This window comes from Corylus avellana, chromosome ca1, assembly GCF_901000735.1.
Source record: "Corylus avellana chromosome ca1, CavTom2PMs-1.0".
Classification (NCBI taxonomy): Eukaryota; Viridiplantae; Streptophyta; class Magnoliopsida; order Fagales; family Betulaceae; genus Corylus; species Corylus avellana.
This window is the reverse complement of record NC_081541.1, coordinates 6417998-6437028: the sequence shown is the minus strand read 5'-3', so window position 1 is coordinate 6437028 and position 19031 is coordinate 6417998. Positions and strand designations below refer to the sequence as shown.

Genomic DNA, 19031 nt, shown 5'->3' with positions numbered 1-19031 from the left:
AGATGTATGTGTATATATATAGCAGCTACCTACGGCCACCGCTAACCCTTAACTAAAGCTATACACATAAAATACTTACATCGACGTGTACGTCTTCTTCAGTTTTTGCTTATCATCTTTTTTTTTTTTAGGGTGTGTTTGTGATTGTGATTTTATAAGAATAATATGTGTTTTTAAAAAATATTACAAAATATAAAGCGTTTAGCATTATAATTTAAAAAGCATTTAATCTATATATATATATATATATATGCGATTTCTATAAGCAGGACTCGAATTTAAACCAAAATCACGTAACAAATATTTAATAACAAAAATATTTTTAATATATTTTACTAAATATTTTTACAATTTTTAAAAATAATATTTTTTAAAATCACACTTACTAAAATTGAGAAAATGGCCCCGATTCCATATCTCTAAAGACAGGACAGAAAAGTTCCAATATTTTCTTTGGGTGACGTCTCTTCCTCCACTTTTTAGGTCAGTTTGTACAAGTTTTCTCTCTTTCTCGATCTCTTGTGTTTTTTTTCACGGCCAATTTTTATTTTCCATTTTTTTTATTTGAGTGGTTGATTCTTTATCTTTTTTTTTTTTTAATTATTGATTGTCCTTTTTCACTACCAATATTTTAAATTAATATTTTTTGGAATATGAGAAATTGATAGATTAGATTAGAACATTGCCTTATGAATTGTTTATATTTATAGGTCATATTCTTCGCTTTTTATCTTCAAACTTTATCCTTTAGGTTGAACCGTACAGGCGAGAAAATAACTACTGAATTATTTTACTCAAAAAAATCCATGAACATTTTCAAGACAAGACTTTAAAATTGCTGAAAGATTGTCTATCAAGTTTCAAGACAAGACTTTTCATCTATGGATGATGACTTTCTTTGAGATTATCATCTAGTTGTCTAATTGAGAAATAAAATTGCTGATAATTGATGACTTTTTAAGGTGTGCCGTGTTCATTGATGTTTATTTTTCTTGTTTTTACATATGAACTTAAAATTAACTATATGTATTTTGAAGGTGTAATATAGTTTTTGGACATGAATATATTATATAAAGCATAGTTTATATACTTTGAAAAATATATTTTTTAATTTTACTTTAGAATTATATTTGATCCCCAAAATAAACATCTTGATTTGTTCCATGGTTACACCTTAGTTTTTTTTTTTTTTTTTTTTTGGATTCATGAAGAGAAAAATTAGAGTGTAAAACTCTAAATATCAAGAGCTTGTTGCAACAACATCACAATACCCTTAAGAATTTATTCGATCCAAACTCTATCTATGATTTGTAGGAAAAAACAGCTAACCGCCTTAGCAAGACCATGGACCACAAAATTAGCTTCTCTTTTAGTATGACGTCCCTGCCAATTCCTTAGAGAATTGAGAACGCCTTTAGCATCTACCATTAGTTGTTCATTTCTACCCTAATTAGGACCACAATCTTTTAAAGCATTAACCACCTCTAAAGAATCCCCTTCTTAAATTATAATTTGGAGGTTCAAATTGCAACCCAACTTCAATGCACTTAGTGCCGTTTGAGCTTCCGCCACCGCATGTTCCTGCAATACTCGTTTGACTTTCTGCGGCATGCACATGACTCTCAGGGGAGAGGCTTACATACAGTTCTTTTAAACTACCGCAATCTGCGGTAGTTTAAAAGGACGGCTCAGATTTTCCTAAGGGTTAAAGAACCCAAAACTGTAGTGATTTTTTTCCCGACTCTCAGAGTCTCGCACGATGACACATTGACACCAATCTCTTTGCATCTATTATTGGAATTAACGTCCATAGTTACACTAATTAATAGTATTATAAATTATCACATAATTATATACTTTAGTCCACCTAAACTACAACCTTCCAACTTGGAGTTCACCCATTTATGTTACTTAGATTATGTTCTCTTGGAAATTACTTTAAAAAAAAAAAAAAAAAAACTGGCACAAGAAAGTTGCCTTCCTGCACCAAGATTACCTAACTTTCTGCCTCTTCTTAGAGGAATGCCAAACATTTTATAACCATTTAAGAAATGCTATACACATCTTTAACAAACGCATGAAACCCAACATGTAAAATATTTGATTGAAATGAAAGGTAAATAACGTAGATAAGATTCGAACTCATGCCATTTACTCTAATATTATATTAAATCGTTACTTATCCGGTCAAAAAGTTAAAATTTTGTTTTAATTATCTATTTTTATTATAATGATGAACTTTTTTTTTTTTTAATCCAAATTGTTAAAATGAATTTATAAACCATAGAGTTACAGAATTTCCATATCTTATTTCAACTAGCAAGATAAAATGAGAAATACTATACACAGTTTTACTCTCACACTTTCAAATGCATATTTCTTAAAATAGAAATGAAAATAATCATTAAATTTTGAATCCAATTGGGTATATAATTGAGAATATAAGACCAAAAAAGAATGCATAGAATTTCTCAAATAAAACAATTTATCTGCAAAGTATAAACAATCAACAATTATCTGATAATGGCATGAAATCGGCCATCAAATTTTATCCTTTCTATAATTATAGGAGAAGAAGAAGGTGCTTTCTAAAAACGCGTCGTTAATGGACAGACGGAATCTTCAAAATAAGCACGAAGATTCCGTAAACATTTAACGGAAATCTAAGGGAAGATGGTAAAAGGTGAAGGTTGGGGTACCGTTAGGTACTACTCACACGTACGGGGTAGGTGCGGACCGAGGAAGCGAGGCTGTCGGGGCGGTTAACGCCCACGCGCACAGTATATAAGGCGTTGGCCGCGCACAGAAGAAGTTACCGCTCTCTCTCATCACACACTATCTGCCTCCCTCTACTGCCATTTTTTTTTTCTTTTTCTCTTGTTTGGTTGATCATTGTATGGCCGCCAATTTGAAGAGTCGAGGGGTCGCTCTGAGCTTGGGCAAGCGAGTCGTCAACCAGATCTGGACCTCCAACGCGAGCGCTCCCGCTCTCTCCTCTGCTAACACTCTCAGGTTTCACTCTCTCTCTCCTCTTTTTTTAGTGGAGAAGCTCTTCGTGTTCCTTGGGCCACTGTGTTTAGATTACGGCTTGTATTGATCTTTTTTTGATTGGGTGGTTTGCTGCGAAAATTTTCTGGGTTTGGTTTGGTTTTTCTTGGGAAAATTTCCGACGCACTGGTTTCTGACATGACTAGACTGATTGATCGTTGAAAAATTTACTGAAAGTTCATAGAAAACTCGGGGGCTATCTCTATTCATCTGTAGTGATATTTATTGAGATCTGAGATGCTGAGGAATGAGAGACTATGGAAATTAAAAATTCCTTGTTTAGAAATCTTTCTTGTTGACTGTTTTTTGGTTCATTTCCTAAGAACGATATGATATGCCATTTTCTATCTAATTTCTTGCATGCCTTGTTCGTTTTGTAGTTTAGATAACAATAATCGTAAGTAAGCCTCTCATTTAGATGGATTTTCCGAGAGAGTTTTGGTTGCCGGAATCAGGATTTAGGAGTCCATTAGTATCTCTGTAAATTTGTCGGTAGCGGATTTTTTTTTTTTTTATTAATTTTTTTTTGGGGGGGAGGGAGGGAATTTCACTGTCTGCTTCTCCTTGTTGTTTCTTCTTTTCAGAAAAATTAAGGAATTTTTCTTTTAACGACTCTTAGAAATATATTTGTATGTTTCATGATATTCTGACCGACGGGTGAGACACTCAGAATCTTCCGTTTGATTGCTTTCTCTCACATACTTTGCCTTCGTCTTCCGCCACCTGCCTCTTTCATTTTGTTCTCTCAAATCTGTTGGCGATTAAATTTTTTTATTTTTTTTTATTTTTTTCTTTTCTCTTCTTTCCGAAATACAAAGAAAACGACGTAATTTCGAATTGTACGTGTTTTCATACCCGGGGCTCTTGGGAGTTGGGGCGGTCTTTGCTCTTCGGTGCTCCATGGATGAGGACAAAGCTAACATGATCCGTATGGTTATTTTATTTTATTTTATTGAAATTGCCGTATGGGTATTTTAAATTAGCCGTACAAGACAACTGGAATATAAAATTCATTTGCAAAATATTGGCACAATTTTTTTAGTACAGGGTAATGGAATTATATTCTTCTTAAATAATAGTTTTAAAAATGAGTAAAGCTAGAAATTATCTTTTTATTATTTTTTTATCGTTTTAAAGTTGATTGGGCTTTTAAAATCATAGTATAATTTATCTAAAATTTAATTATCAGTTTTAAAAAAATTAAAAAATGATAAAAAGATGGTCCATATAATTATTTTTTATCAATAGTATTTATTATAAAAAAATATGATTTTTCTAGTTTTCTATTCATTAGGCAATCTCTGATCTAATCTACACTCTTGGAGGCAGCAAAGAAAGAAAATATAAAGAAGTAAATACTCTATAATCGAGTTCAATTCGTAGTTACCAAAAAAAGAGTTCATTGAATGTTGACCTTTTGTTTTATTTTATTGTCTTTTTTTTTTTTTAATTAAGAATCCCTTAATAACTTATTTCTTAACTTATCATATTTTGGATTTAATTTTTATTATCATGTCAGAGAGTATGAACTTAGGAACGTAGGAGTGTAGAATTTTTCAATGCTTAAAATTAAATTTTTATTCTATAATGATGACGTTAACCATTTTGGATAAGTCTTTATTAGAACTAAAAAAATAAAAATAAAAAAAATCAAAGATTAAACAAGATTGTCACATTAATATTATAGCATAATTATAATATAATTGTAGGATAAAAACGTGACATATTAGTATATTTTGTTAGAGGTATGAGTCGAGTTTCTAACTAGTCTTTATGGTTTAATATATTTTACTTACCTCCACAATTGTAGAAATCAAATAATAAAAAATTCATTATTTTTTTTAAAAAAAATCTGTCATTTGTGATGTTATTCAAATAGTCCCATTTTTATTTTGATTAACAATATAATCGCATCTTGAGAACTATACATCTTAGCTGGGTGAGATTTGGTTACGTTTTTTATAAGAATTAAGATGAACCACTGGCTTAAGTCAAATGAAAATTACACGTGTGATGCCTGTTAATTCCCTTTTCTCTAAGAATTGTCAGCTTTAAAATACACCTCATATTCTCTAAGGATGGTTGAGAATGAAATTTAATTTGGACCGCTGGAATGGATTTAATTTCAGCATATACCAGTCACGCTAGTGTTGTCACCTCATCGCATTATACACGCCCTTTGTTTTGAATATGCTCCTCCTCTTGTCCTACACAGCAAAATTTGTCCTCAAAAATTGAGGATGTTGGTCCCCTAGGGCCCTAGGGGCTAGGGGAGAGGCCATACATCTCAATTGTTTTTCATGACACGACCCATATTATGTACCAGATTTAGATGGCGGTGGTTCTTTGAAATCTACAGCCATGTACAGATTTAGATAGCTGTCCCATGCTTGGACCATTTTCTAGTTATTTATTTTTATTCCCAACTCTGGTTGAGATCACGTGGTCTAACAGTTGAAATTAAATCTTTTTTTTTTTTTTTTTTTTGTTATTATATATATATATATATATATATTAAAATTTTCTTTGAGGCACCTTCCTGCCCACTCTTAAGATTATATGGTTTAACAATGGAATAGTTATTGTTAATTCTAAGATTTTTTTGGGTGGTTTGACTCTTCCTCCACCGTAGGATCACAAATAGATAAAATGATCTCGCTCTTCTCAATGCTTCTCCTTTGGACCTTGTGCTGCCTTTAAGCTTAATTAATATATCTCAAACCAAGACATGATAAGCTTAATGCAAATTGGGGTAGTCTAGTCATCACTTCTTTCTTGGATCTTGGGCTGGACTTGTCTTTTCCCGACCTTTTTTAAAATTTTTTTTAAAAAAAAAATTAGAAAGAGAAGTATTACTGTATGAAAATTAAGAAGGATAAAAATGGACAAAAAGCGTGACATTAAATCTCTCAACGGTCCATGTGTCGTGTGTCTTTGCTAATTGCTATCATACTTTTGTCGTTGTTGTGTTTTGATACGACTTAAGCGTAGGAGAGAGATGATGCAAAAAATGTGTTGGGTGGGTTGCCTGTGGTATTAGCCCATATGCCGGTCACGTGATTATGACCCTTTAATCATGATGGGGCCGGGCGCAGTTGGGAGTGGGATATATTTTTTTGGAAAGATCAAGCGATGACACCTAACGGCGTGAATGCCACCTACCCGGGTGGGTCATGTAGATAAAAATGTGATTTAGATAAACATCCTTCCGTACTTGATTGCTTAGTGGGACTGGGACATATCTATCTTTTACACTGTAGTATGAAAAGGACAGGGGTATTACGGGAATTAAAGCTAAAGCATGCCCCTCTCTCTCTCTCTCTCTGTCTCTCTCTCTCTCTCTCTTATACGTAGGGAACTGCCACATGTTCTCTATACGCTTCTCTCTCTCTCTCTCTTATACGTAGGGAACTGCCACATGTTCTCTACACGCTTCTTCTTCTTTCTTTATTATTATTTTTTTTTTTTGGGTGTTTATGCCATTTCTTTTGCTTTTCTTTGTAGCCAAACACTTTTTACAAATGAGTAACAGCCATATGGTGTCGTGATACCATCTTATTCTTTTTTCTCGCTTTTTTCCTTTTTTGATAAGGAAGTTATTTGGGGGAGATGTATGCTTATGGGATCAAGATTAGCTATAAATTATAATGGGATTGGAATTAGAAGGAAAAAAAAAAAAAAGACACTTACCAGTTTCATTGTACGGATATATCTTATGAATTCTGATTGTAGTGTAACTGCTAATAATGGATACAGGAGAGCTGCACACACCTCAGTGTATGACAAGAACCCTGATGATCAACACATTCCCAACGTGGTGCCGGACCACGTAATCCCACCGCAATCTGAAACCTACTGGGAGCCACACCCTAAAACTGGGGTATTTGGACCCCCTGCTGATCAAGCCGCAGCCGGCGAGCACGGCTTTCAGTCTTCAACAGCGGATGGTGCTGACTCTGTGCTCGAGCAGAAGGCCTGGTACCGCCCTACCGGCCTTGAGGACTTGGAGAAGCCTCACGCTCTCTGAACCCTAAAGCACAAGGCTAAGGAACTATATATATATATATATATATAAATAACTGTAAGCGTACGTGGCATTCGTAGCTGTACGCAGTATTTTGGTGTAACAAAATAACAGTGGTTTTTATGGTCATAGACTCATAGTATATAGCAAGTAGTGGAGCTGGGAGTGAAACGCATATTATATATGCGACTTACATATCCTGTTAAGAACCCAGATATGTGTGTATGGTCGTGGTTTATGTTTCCACGCCACTTATCTGCTATAAAGGGCTTGCTTTTGTTTAAGTGCTTGTCATCTTTACCATCAATTTTCTTCATCTAATTATACGTTTCCACTTTTCAAACTTCACCAACTCAACAAAACTGTGTATAAAACAGAGAGAGAGAAAGAGCATAATCACATGAACACCAATGACTTACTTCGGGGTAACTCATACTTCAAAAGTTCATGCAGTCATTACAACTTACAAGCCTTCTATATGCACAACATTACCATTTCTAGGTCATGCAGACCTATCAAGCATCTGTGAGTCTATTCCTCGTCTCCTTGATTAGATCTTTTCGATAAATTCACAGTTATCAACTGTATTTGAAGCCAAAAATCTGTATAAAAATCTGTCTAAATTCAAAGGGGAGAGACAAAGTAACTTGCAGTCTTCATTTCCCAAATAGAGGAGTGACCAGTTGGTTCAAGAACCCTTGACCCAGCATCATCTATTATCCAGGTCAAGGCCAATCCACAACTGTATTTGAACTTGAATAATCCATGTCCCAAAATCTGTCTAAATTCAAAGGGGAGAGACAAAGTAACTTGCAGTTTTCATTTCTCAAATAGAGGAGTGACCAGTTGGTTCAAGAACCCTTGACCCAGCATCATCCATTATCCAGGTCAAGGCCAATCCACGATAAGCATATATTATATTTCCCTTGGTTGCCACTCCAATTGTAAGAAACAACTTTTGCCACCACATCTATCAATCTGCAGCTAATGCATGCTCTTTCAATATATAACCCAATTCTTTTCTTTTTCTTTTTCTTTTTTCTTACAAGCTGAAAAACCTTTTTAAAGTAATCAACGCATAATAAAGGTCCTTTAGCAATTCCAAACCAGCTGATATTTCCTTATACACATTGTCTGCATATCTGCCTCACATGATCACAGACAAGCACAGATATACATCTCTTCATGGAGTGTAAGGGATTCTTGTATTAATTCTGCAGGGGCAAGAAAAAGGAAAGGGTTGGCTTGAGCCCCTAAATTTCTGACTAAAAAATGTCTAGGTGATATGTGGACGGTTGAGACAAAGCCTCCAAAACCCTCAGAAAAGTTTCAGCTAATATAATTCACTAGAGATCGATGGAACACTTCTTCAGAAGATCCCCTGCCTAAATAACTCCTGCTGAGTGGAGCATCCTTTGCCAGTGGTTTACACTGCTAAGAAAGATTCAAAACATTCTAATTCCAACTGTGAACAAGGTTTTGAAGTCCCAGAGAAAATATTACAGTTACCATACCAAGTGTCAAATGCCCCCCATTCAGTCTGAAAAATTATACAACCACCATGTCAGGATAACAGTCAGCAAGGTTTTCAATGTTAAAACAAGGCCATTCAGGTATAAAGTCACAACTGGAAGTGTAAGGCATATAGAAGGATGAACATCATGAGCAAAAAACAAATCTATGACATCCAATCTCTAAAATATGAGGGAAAAGAGAAGAACTCACCTCAGCTCAGGCAATATCCATTCCATTTGTGAAAGGATTGTGATTTACAGGAGTATCACATGTCATCTGGATTATCATAATATCAGCACCTTACCAAACAACAGCACATTGAATCACACAAAACTCCAGACCGACCTAACACTTATGATGTCTCTGTTCAAGGACCATTAATGCAACTTGTAACATCTCTCTAGCCTTCCTATCTGGAGTACATCCAGCATATTCCATTTCCTTGTAAATTTCAGGCACCTGGCCGATAAACCATTACTACATAAATTAGGCAAAGAGATTGAGAAAAAGAAAGAGAAGGAAAATGCATCTAGATTATTGAATTGGGATCAATGATATCCCTCTCAAATTCAGATTTAATTAAAAGTTGCAGAACAGATAAGCTATAACAGTATGCAGCAAATTTTCATATCTTATATGGATGAGAAAGATTAATTGGAAGTCACTGAAGGACAGAGAGTACCCACCCTATCAAATTTCCTTGCTCTAATATATGCCTTCATAAGCGTACTATAAGTTACCACATCAGGACTAATACCCTTCAGAAACAATAATGCAAATTACCATTAAAACCACTTTAAAAATACACTTTGAAGAATGAAGTTGACAAAGAAAGTGAAGAGTCTACAGTGTAAATTATCATTGCCTAACTATATACATGTAAAGCAACAGAAAAAGGCTTACACTTTCTTTCATATGATCATAAATAGATAATGCCTCTGATTGTCTCCCAGCAACACCAAACGCATTGATCAACACATTCAACATTATAATATTTGGCTCAATTCCCTCTGCTTCCATGAGCTGAAGCACCTTCAAGGTCTGTTCACATAATCCCTGCCAAAAAATAAAATTACTATTAATGCGAAATATATTTTCAAGTGCAAGTGATTATATATATACACAAGGCATCAACAAATGATCTTGAAAAAGTAGCAAAATTAATTTGTATTCTACACATCAAATCCTAAAGAGTTGTTATTGTTTGTCATATTTAATATATATGAATGAATTAGAAGTTCATGCCTAGTTTTTTTCCCCTTTTTCTCCTGGCATAGATACTTTTCTGTAATTGATTTGGTTTTTCACAGGAAATCCATCCCTCCAAGAATGTAAGACAAACTCCTCACAAAAGACACAAAGCCAATAACATGAAGAGATACAGATATTATTATAGAAGTGTATGTGTAATTGCTCTGAAAAACTGACATGCTTTGAAAAGTAACCCCATAAAAGTTAGTCCCACATTGAGTGGGGGATTATAAAGGTATTGTGTGACTGTTACGTTGTACATTGAAATCTTATTATGTGAGATTGAATTTTATAAGCGATTCCAGGGAGCTTTAATTGCAATTTAGCTAGGCCTTTTGGAGTGATAGCATAGATATGGCTAGCGCTTTCTCTAGGTCGGTACAGAAGCTATTGGGCCTAATGCCATACTATCATGATTTACCTTGTGGCATCTAGTGAGTCCAGATAATATAAAAAGAAATAGAGTATCATTCTAAAACTATAAGGAGTAGATATGAAGATAGCCCCTATATACCAATACAAAAAAAAAAAGAAAAGGAAATAATCAATGGAAAACCAATAATGGTACAAGGAGAGAGTAAAAAGAAAGGATGCAATAAACAAAGGAGGTGTAGAACAGAAGACCTGCTGCGCATAAGCATTTGCTATGATACAATAGATGCTAGCTGAAAGTTGAACACCTTCTGACTTTAGAGCAGATATACACTCCTCAGCATCATGAAATTTCCCATATTGCCCATAAATATCAACTAAAACTGCATAAATGGCGGCACTTTTTTTATGTCCTCTGTATTTCATAGTCTCAAAATTCTTCTTTATCACATGCCATTTTCCCTGCTCCCCCAAACGGCTAATAATGGTAAGAAAGATCTTTGGGTCAGGATATAACCCTTGTTCTTGCATTTCAGTGAATAATTCAAGGGCCTTAGATAGATCCCCAGCCCTACAGTGCCACCGAATCAATGAGTTCCATGTTGTTATATCAGGTCTTATGCCTTCTTGTTTCATTTTCTCAAACACTTCCAATGCTTCATCTAACTCACCATATTTCCCAAAGGTATCTATAATGCTGTTATAAATCTGTTTATCTAATGACATCCCCATCTCCCTAATCTCTTCTACAATTCCCATTGCTTTCTTCCACATCCCATTATCTCTGTAAAGACCAATAACTTTGCTATACACAAATGAGCTCAGCTGAAACCTCTTGCACCTCATTTCATTTATTATTGCCCAAGTATCTTCCAACCGCCCGGCATTCACATAGTAATCCACAAGAACCTCATATGTTTCTTGATTCTTATGAATACCCAAATCGCCCATTACCTCCAATACCTTAACCGCAACTCTCAGGAGGCCTTTCTTTAAGAAAACTCTTAGCAAAACATTGTACATTTTCACTCTAGGCTTAAACCCAGAACATATCATTTCTTGAAATACTGCTTCAGCTTCTGAAGTCCTGCCAATACTTCCAAGGGCTTCAATCAAATGAGTGTAGGATATTAAGTTTGGATGAAAGCCCAAAGCCTCCATTTGCCCAAGAAGAGCCATAGCCTTGTCCATATCTCCTACCTTGCAACAAGCACATATTATGTGATTGTATAGCTCACCAGAAAGTTCCTTTCCATTTCCAGGACCATTTTGGCACTCGGTAATCAAGTCCTTATCGTCAAATGCTCTTAAACTGACTTCTTTGACACCCTTGTGCTTCATTGAATAATTTGAGGAACTTACGAACTTGCATTTCCTATGGCATTTGAGACAACTTGGGCAGAACAAGAAGAAAGAGGCGACACCATGGATGGATGATGGGGAGAGCGATTTGGGACAGAAGATTGACTGCATCTCCATCGCCATATCATATGTTTTCTACTTCTGCAACAAAGAAATCACATGAAATAAGAATTGGAGCAAGGGATCTGAAACAGGAACTTTATGTTAGCAAGACTGAAAGTAAGTTGTTAACTTTTTGGAAAATGCTAAAAACCACGCCCCATCCCATTGGACTAACGTTGCAGTGCTCATTAACCCTTGAACCTTTTTTTTTTTTTTTTAACAAGGGCTAATGCGCACTACCATATCAGCCCAGTGGATGCGGGTAGGGTTTTAAGCAATACTTTTAACTTTTTCTATAACCATAATAAGTACATTGATGACAATTTTAAATCTTTACTGAATCATGAAGCAACTTATTCTTCTTCTTCTTTTTTTAGTTAGTTTTGGGTGGTTGGGGAGGAGGTTGCAAAGGAATATCCCACTCTAACTAAATCCTTGAATTTGAAACATAATATTCTTTCTACTTATTTTCAAAAGCCACATATTACAGAGACATAAATCCACATGTGGATTTCACTAACATAAAGGAAACTATACTTGTTAAACCTTATTCAAGCATTTTAAGCCTCGATATCCCTTCCTCTTAATTCGGAAATTTAAAAACATCATAGAATTTCTACCCCTTATGCTGAAAGTTCTAGAGATACCAGGAAATGTTATGTCTACCACAAAGGCACAGGAAGTACAAGCTCTACAACAGTCATTATCCATTCACATCAGGAGAACTCTACTCAAGATATAAAGAGACCCATTATATGCCACCATATCTAGGATACATTTATCTATCTTGTCAAACTAATAAAAACACCCAAGAATCCTTAGCTTTTACTTTTGTCATACGCAAAACAACATCCATCATGTAGGAAAAGACCCTTGAAATTGCCACTTCCACCCTTCCTCTTCTCCCCATCCCACCCCAAAGGCATGCTTGTGCAAACAGGCCACGCTCCAGGAATTAAAGGGCTAAATATTTTACAAAAAGGAGAAATCTCAAAATCTTCTTTTTAATTTGAGTGAAGTTTCCAGATAATTCATTATTAAATTGAACTCGAAATTATACTTAAAAATCTTTCAAAAAATAATCTTGAATGCTCTTGATTTGTATGAAGATTTGGCAACTGGAGCAGTGAGGGATTTAGACTGCAGTTAGAAAAAAATCAAAACAAAAATTGATCAGACGTTGAAGAAGCTTTTGTATTCCTGTTTGGTTGCGAAGAAAAATGTAGGAAACGACCAGAAAAACAAAAATTTGAACTTTGACTTCCAAATATATAGCAAACCATAGACAATACAACACAATACCCTCAATTCATTTGCCCGTAATTGAAATATTTGGCTCAAAGGCAAGTTCTTTCCATTCCTAGGATTCAAATACTAAGTAATGTAAAACTAATACACTCTGCCACAACAAGAACAAGCCTTAGTCTCAGTTTCCTCCAGCAGATAAGCCTTAATTTTCAACTGGGTATATCCCATATTCCAAATAAATAAAAATCACAGAGCGAAGAGATAACAAGAGTCCATTGAAACAAGAAGCACATAATATACACCACATACATGACAGGCAAAATGAACAAACAACAATGGAAAGCAAACCCAGAACAAAAGTAAGCATATTAACCGACCAGTTCATGCATTAAAGTTAAAAAAAAAATGTAAAGACCGAGTAAATCAAAGATAACACTCACTGATAGGAAATGGTGAAAGTAAGGGTATTGGAAACTGCGGGCCTAATTCAAAGGACTGAAGAAGTTATCTTTTTTGGCATTTGAGATTATGGGTTATTCAAGGAAGAAGCCATTAGCGAGTGTCGAGCAAGCGGTAACTTGTGGCTCCAGGCTTGTGGGCTACTATTTTCTCATTCGCTTATGGGCCTGCCTCCGGACAGGTGTTGGGCTGCCAGAACATTTATTCCTGTAAATGGACCTTACAAGGCCCTTTTATAATTATTTGTCCAATATAGACAGATAATTATACTGAATCTTAATTTCACCTTTCAATTCTTCTACCCTTAAAAAAATAATAAATAAAAAAGATATCTTCTACCCTTATCTGGAGGAGATGGGTTGGGTATGGGCCAGGGTTTTTTTCGGATGGGCACGGATATTAATGTTATAGCAGTCAGCAGCACTAGCTTAGGAAACGTAGCTCCCACAAATGTGTTGAAAATGGTGCAGGATTGCGTGTAAAAATGGCGATAAGGGCATCTCTTTGGTAAGAAAGGGTATATCCTTTCCCTTGCTTGGAAAGCAAACCATGGTTGTAATTAATTAATTAGGTGGATATTTTATCTTAATCTTTTGGTCATTTCCCTATCCATTGGTACTAAACAACTTAAATTTAGGCAAGTTGGTTTTTCTTTTGTTATTTTACATCATCGTCATCTATCTTTCCATGGAATCCACACAAGGTGATTCCCACCTATAATAAAAGGCTATGGTGTGCAAGTTCAGAATTTTTTTTTTTTTTTTTTTTTTTTAAGTGCATTCCATTATATTAAAAAAAGGATAAAGGTTACAATAGAACAAAAATCCAAGAGAGGTAAACTCCTCAACAACAAACCTAACAAAAAGAACATTATCAAAACTGAAGAAAAAAAAAAAAAAAAAAATCCATAAAAATCTCAAACGATCTATAAACAACTCGGTCCTCTATATTTTGGACAAAAGCCAAGAAAATGGCAGCATAAAGTAGTATAGACATCCGAACGAAGGACACAAACAAGAGCATGACTCTCAAAAGACCCTTCAACCCTATTCGAACTCTTATTAAAAGAGATGTAGGTAAAGACATGACTCTCGAAAGACCCTTAAACTTTACCCGAATCTCGGTTATAAGACAACTACAATAACCACCGAAAGAAAATTGAGGTGGGAGAGGCATTGTGAAAAACAAGTAAAGATTCTGAGTTTTCACAAACTAGTCACAAATCTGTGTTTTAAACTTAGAAGAACCTAATACTTTCCATGCTTGAGCTTTTAGAATAGCTAGAGAATATATGCATCTATAAATCATAATCTCGTAAACAAATAAATAAGTGAAAAGATTTTCTCAAGCTTTTGCAAGGAATGCATTTCTTCTGTCTCTTTCTTCCTTTTGCCTATGTGAACCTGTGTTTGCAGTATGAGAAGGAGGAATAAGAATAAATAGCTTTCGCCTCCAAAAATCTTATCTCAGAAAATAAGATATGAAACGCATTCATGCATGTCTGATGTCTGCATCTATAAAGTAGATAATATGCTTGCTCTGTTGCATCTGCATTCTGCAGAATTAGAAAGATTAATGGAATTTTAGAAGGGGGTCCCAGCTTCCAAGTTGAACTAAATCATGGCTTGGATTTAAAGGCTTTTTTCGTGCGCAGAAAAGTAGGATGAAAGTGAAGGGAATGAATGCAATTAACCGTGTGTCTTAATGGCCAGATTTTTGTTCAACTTTTTTCTGTAATCGTGGGCAGATTCATCGGCAAGTCATCATTGCCAAGTACCGCCCTTTTATCATCAAGCTTGCTTAGTCCGAGGAAGACAAGAAACCATTTTTGTCTTGGCCTGATCATGACTTTTAAGGGAATTTGAGAGCCATGGGAATGATTAAAGTGAGCGTGTTAATGACTATAATCGGAAAAATGATGACAATTTGACACATGAAAAACAGGGGAAAAGCTTAAACAAGAACAGGGGAAAAACAGGGCAACATTGATCCGCGGTTTTCCTTTTCTCTTTTTTTTTTTAAAAAAAAAAACAAGAAGAAGAAGAAAGCAATAATGGAGCTTGGATGGTTTTTTAACATAGCTCTGTTGAGCACATCTTGAACATCCATCTCCCCCAATATCCTTCCTTCCCAGTTCCCAAGATAAACCGATTTGGACTCCCAGTAAAACTAGGGACTTTTGCACTCCAATCTAATCCTCTTTCAGTTCCAGAGTGTAAAACTTTTTGGAAGCTGAAGATCCACTAAAGCTTAGAGCTTTAACTGTTGAAACTGATATGGGATTGTATTCCCACCCGCCACACCCTTTGAGCACTTCTTTCTTCACTGCCATTTTTTTCTAAAGGGGCCTTTGGAGACTCCCTCTCTGGCCATTGGACACACTCTCAAACTCTAGGGTTTGATCATTGTTGACTGAATCAATACCATCATCTGCCCCAATTCTTTCTCAAAATCACTGTTGATTCCTTTCACCATTTCAACCTCTTTGCCTCCAAAGCTCATGATATTATCCGACACACTCTTGAGCTACTCTTTCTCTAGAAAAATTGAATGCCATTTATGATAGGCCAAAAGTTCTAATCTTTGGGTATGATTTTGATTGAAGACAGCATATTTGAACATCCACAGTAATTATATTTACACCCAGAGTCCATGAGTTTCTCTGATAGCTCCCAATCTTGGTTTTTTTTCATCTAATTAACACCATTTTATCTCTAAATGATTGAGGATTTCCTCTTTCTTTTTACAATATTTTTGTACAATGCTCAACCATCACAGGCTGACAGGCTGTTGAATCCATGTGCATCAAAATCCAATCAGAACCACTAAAATAAAGTGTTAAACCTTATCCTAACCACAATAAAATAAAGCAATTATGTACAGCGAAATCTAAGATGCTTCATAATGATAATGAAATTCAATTACATAACTAAATTTTCACTAACACCAGCAACAATACACATAATCAGGTACTCACTCCCCTGGTCTAGCAAGAACAAAAAACCAGCTGACCAAGTTGGGAGAGTTACATAATAAATTATCCACCCTACAATAAACCCCAAATTAACCCACTACATCATAAACAAAATCCTAATTAAGGTAGCCCTGCAACTGCCTAAAACTCCATTGCAGCAGCCACTGGAGACACCAATTATCTAATTACCCACTACCCATAGACAAAAGAGAGTAGCCCAAAGGGGGGAAAAAAATTACAATTAGGAGGACATCTATATAAACATGGAAATTAAGATAAAATAGAATCCCAGTCAATCTCGTACGAAGGGTACTTCTGCAACATGAAATTCTCCGAAGCTATATCCCACTGTGGCTCGTTGGAGTCAGGGAACGTAAGATCCGACAAAGGCGAAGACCCTGCCGACCCGTCGCTCTCGGTCATCACCGGCGACGAGGATGTCTCCACCTTAACGCAGTTCTCCGAATCCTTGGACCCCACAACGCCAACCTGCCTCGACGACTTCCTGGTCGAACGGACCGGCTTCTCAGACTTGCCTTGTTTCTGCGTGCTGGCCAAGCTTTCACAAATGGCTTGGAGCTTCGCATCCACGGAGGCGTGGAGAGGCTGGTACTGGGAGTCGCTGTGGTGGCGGAGGTTGGGGAAGTTGAGCCTGGCGAAGTCACCGCGGAGCTTGTAGGCGGCCCTGTCGTAGGCCAAGGCGGCCTCTTCGGCCGTGTCGAAGGTGCCGAGCCAGAGCCGGGTACGGTTCTTGGGGAGACGGATCTCCGCCACCCATTTGCCCCAATGTCGCTGCCTCACTCCTCTGTAGAGCTTGGTGGGTTTCGGGGGTGACCCGGCTTGCTTCATTGGGATGGGTTTTGGACCCAAAAAACTTCCATGTTGGTGGTGGTTTTGGAGCTGGATCTGGGCTTGGATCTGGTGGATCTGAGATGGGGTTAGGTGGTTCAGCCCGATTGAGCCCAGTTGCTGAAAACCGATTAGGTTTTCCGTCGAGAACCCGTCTGAAAACATTTGGGTCATCGAGGTGGAGCAACCATCTGGATAGAAAGCGGGCTGGGTCGGGACTGAGGGAGAGAAGGAGAGGTTGTAGTTGTAGGGAGAAGAGGAGGAAGAGGGAGGAGATGGGGTTGTTGAGGGAGAGCTGGTTGTGGTGGTGGATGTTGGGGAAGCACTTTTCATAAAAGGTTCAAGTGCTTCCATTAGCTCACCCCCAAAGGGTGCTGATTCAACAGGTCTGCTACAGTACAAATCCATCGTAGCTGCCATGCCTTCAACAACACTCACAAAACTTCAAAAGACCAAAGGAGAAGAAAGATCCTGTATCTTACCAAAATTAAAGAACAGGTTTTCGAAAGCAAAACACAATCAAACAAGAAAAACTAGAAATTTCTTTCCTCTACAAAGAAGGATCAAAGAGGTTTTAAATACACAACCTCTTCTACTCCAAGAGCCCCCAAAAACAACCTCGAGGGACCAAAAATAACCCTCCAAGCTGATTCAAAGGAAAACAGAAAAAATAATCGAAATCGAAAATAAAAAGAGAAAACCCACCTAAAATTTCACTAGAAAATTTAAGAAGAGCAAACCAAAAAATAAAAAAAAACCAGAAAAACCTGGATCTCGATTCTGAAAACACCTGGCTTTCGAGAAATCCTTCTAAGTTTGCTTTTGGAGCATTTGAAAACAAACCCAAAAATCAGAACCTGAAAGACAGATGATTAACAGAAAGGGATTCAGAGAAGCGGGGAGTTACAGAGGGGGAGGGGATCAACAAAGAAGATGAACAAAACAATCAGAGATTCACTGCTGCTTTTTCTTAAAAAGTTTTTTTTGTTTGTGTGAAGAATATCACTCGGCCTCACTTTGTTTTACGCCACTAGCTTTCGTCCCATTATATAGGGGTCCTGGACCTTCATTATCTCGCTTAACCTCACCTTAATATTAATAATCTAACTCTAACCTCACTTCCTTTTTTAATTGTAACGCCCCTCTCTTCTGTAGCCAGCTCTATTTATGACGTAACCATCCCTCAACAAACGCTCTCCTGCTAATAACATCTTGACACGTGCGAGTGATTCGTTTACTTAACTGACACCTGTCCCGAGCAACCGTCAGGTGTCAGTGCCGTCGTAGTTTCTACTGGCCTTGTTGACCATATTTGTGGCGTTCACACGGCCTGGTTCTTTTTGACGTTAATATATTTTCAGCTCAGTATATATATATATATATATTTTTTTTTTTTCTGAGCAGTATTTTCTATTAGAATATGAGACATGATGATATGATATAAAATCTTATCCGCACGATGAGGTAGTGAAGGGAAGTTGATTGACGGCTAGTGATCGATAAATGGGATGCCCACTTCCTTTCTTTTTCTTTTTTTAATTCCCCAAATCCATGAGAATTATTGGCCTACTATATATCTCCTCCCTCCTCTTCATTTCGGTTTCTGCTATGAACGTGGCTCAATTTTAAATACTTTATAATTTATATGAAGAGAGAAATTTTATCAACTATATTAGGTGATATGTATTTCATTTAAGCTTTGACTAAGAAAAATAATAGTATATATATAATTATTGCTCCATAATTAAGTTGAAGTTTTCATAATTTCATTAGAGAGTTAGGGCCGCAAAAAGTGGAGTTGAAATGAAATGTTTTTATAGGTAGTGC

At 36.3% G+C, this 19031-nt stretch overlaps 3 protein-coding genes across 7 annotated transcripts; 1 reads left to right on the top strand and 2 right to left on the bottom strand.

The window, feature by feature from the left end:
- Positions 1-2742: 2742 nt before the first annotated feature.
- LOC132178119 (late embryogenesis abundant protein At5g17165-like) lies at positions 2743-7356 on the top strand. The gene is made up of 2 exons (XM_059590576.1): positions 2743-3012; positions 6805-7356. Exons 1-2 carry the CDS (start codon positions 2897-2899, stop codon positions 7073-7075), a joined length of 387 nt encoding a protein of 128 aa, XP_059446559.1. The 5' UTR covers positions 2743-2896; the 3' UTR covers positions 7076-7356.
- LOC132178099 (pentatricopeptide repeat-containing protein At5g42310, chloroplastic-like) lies at positions 7040-13463 on the bottom strand. 5 transcript variants are annotated; one of them, XR_009439807.1, is made up of 6 exons: positions 13363-13463; positions 10463-11713; positions 9491-9643; positions 9274-9345; positions 8798-9046; positions 7040-8612 (listed from the first exon to the last, which is right to left on the bottom strand). XR_009439807.1 is itself a non-coding variant. In XM_059590564.1 (6 exons), the coding sequence occupies exons 3-6, from the start codon at positions 11693-11695 to the stop codon at positions 8933-8935; spliced, it is 1572 nt and encodes a 523-aa protein (XP_059446547.1). In that variant the 5' UTR covers positions 11696-11713; positions 12735-12814; positions 13363-13463; the 3' UTR covers positions 7040-8932. The 5 variants fall into 5 exon arrangements, 4 of the variants coding, with proteins under 4 accessions (XP_059446547.1, XP_059446538.1, XP_059446550.1 ...); XM_059590564.1 differs by adding an exon at positions 12735-12814 and having other exon boundaries at positions 7040-9046; XM_059590555.1 differs by having other exon boundaries at positions 7040-9046.
- A 2820-nt stretch (positions 13464-16283) lies between these two features.
- LOC132166021 (ethylene-responsive transcription factor RAP2-4-like) lies at positions 16284-18219 on the bottom strand. The gene has a single exon (XM_059576761.1). The coding sequence runs from the start codon at positions 17622-17624 to the stop codon at positions 16626-16628; it is 999 nt and encodes a 332-aa protein (XP_059432744.1). The 5' UTR covers positions 17625-18219; the 3' UTR covers positions 16284-16625.
- Between the last annotated feature and the right edge of the window lie 812 nt (positions 18220-19031).

Coding starts and splice junctions, on each gene's coding strand:
- LOC132178119 (XM_059590576.1), top strand. CDS start 2,897: ATGGCCGCCAATTTGAAGAGTCGAGGGGTCGCTCTGAGCTTGGGCAAG. Junction 3,013..6,804: donor TCCTCTGCTAACACTCTCAG/GTTTCACTCTCT, acceptor TAATGGATACAG/GAGAGCTGCACACACCTCAG.
- LOC132178099 (XM_059590564.1), bottom strand. CDS start 11,695: ATGGCGATGGAGATGCAGTCAATCTTCTGTCCCAAATCGCTCTCCCCA. Junction 9,644..10,462: donor CAAATGCTTATGCGCAGCAG/GTCTTCTGTTCT, acceptor ATTTTTTGGCAG/GGATTATGTGAACAGACCTT. Junction 9,346..9,490: donor ATGATCATATGAAAGAAAGT/GTAAGCCTTTTT, acceptor TTGTTTCTGAAG/GGTATTAGTCCTGATGTGGT.
- LOC132166021 (XM_059576761.1), bottom strand. CDS start 17,624: ATGGCAGCTACGATGGATTTGTACTGTAGCAGACCTGTTGAATCAGCA.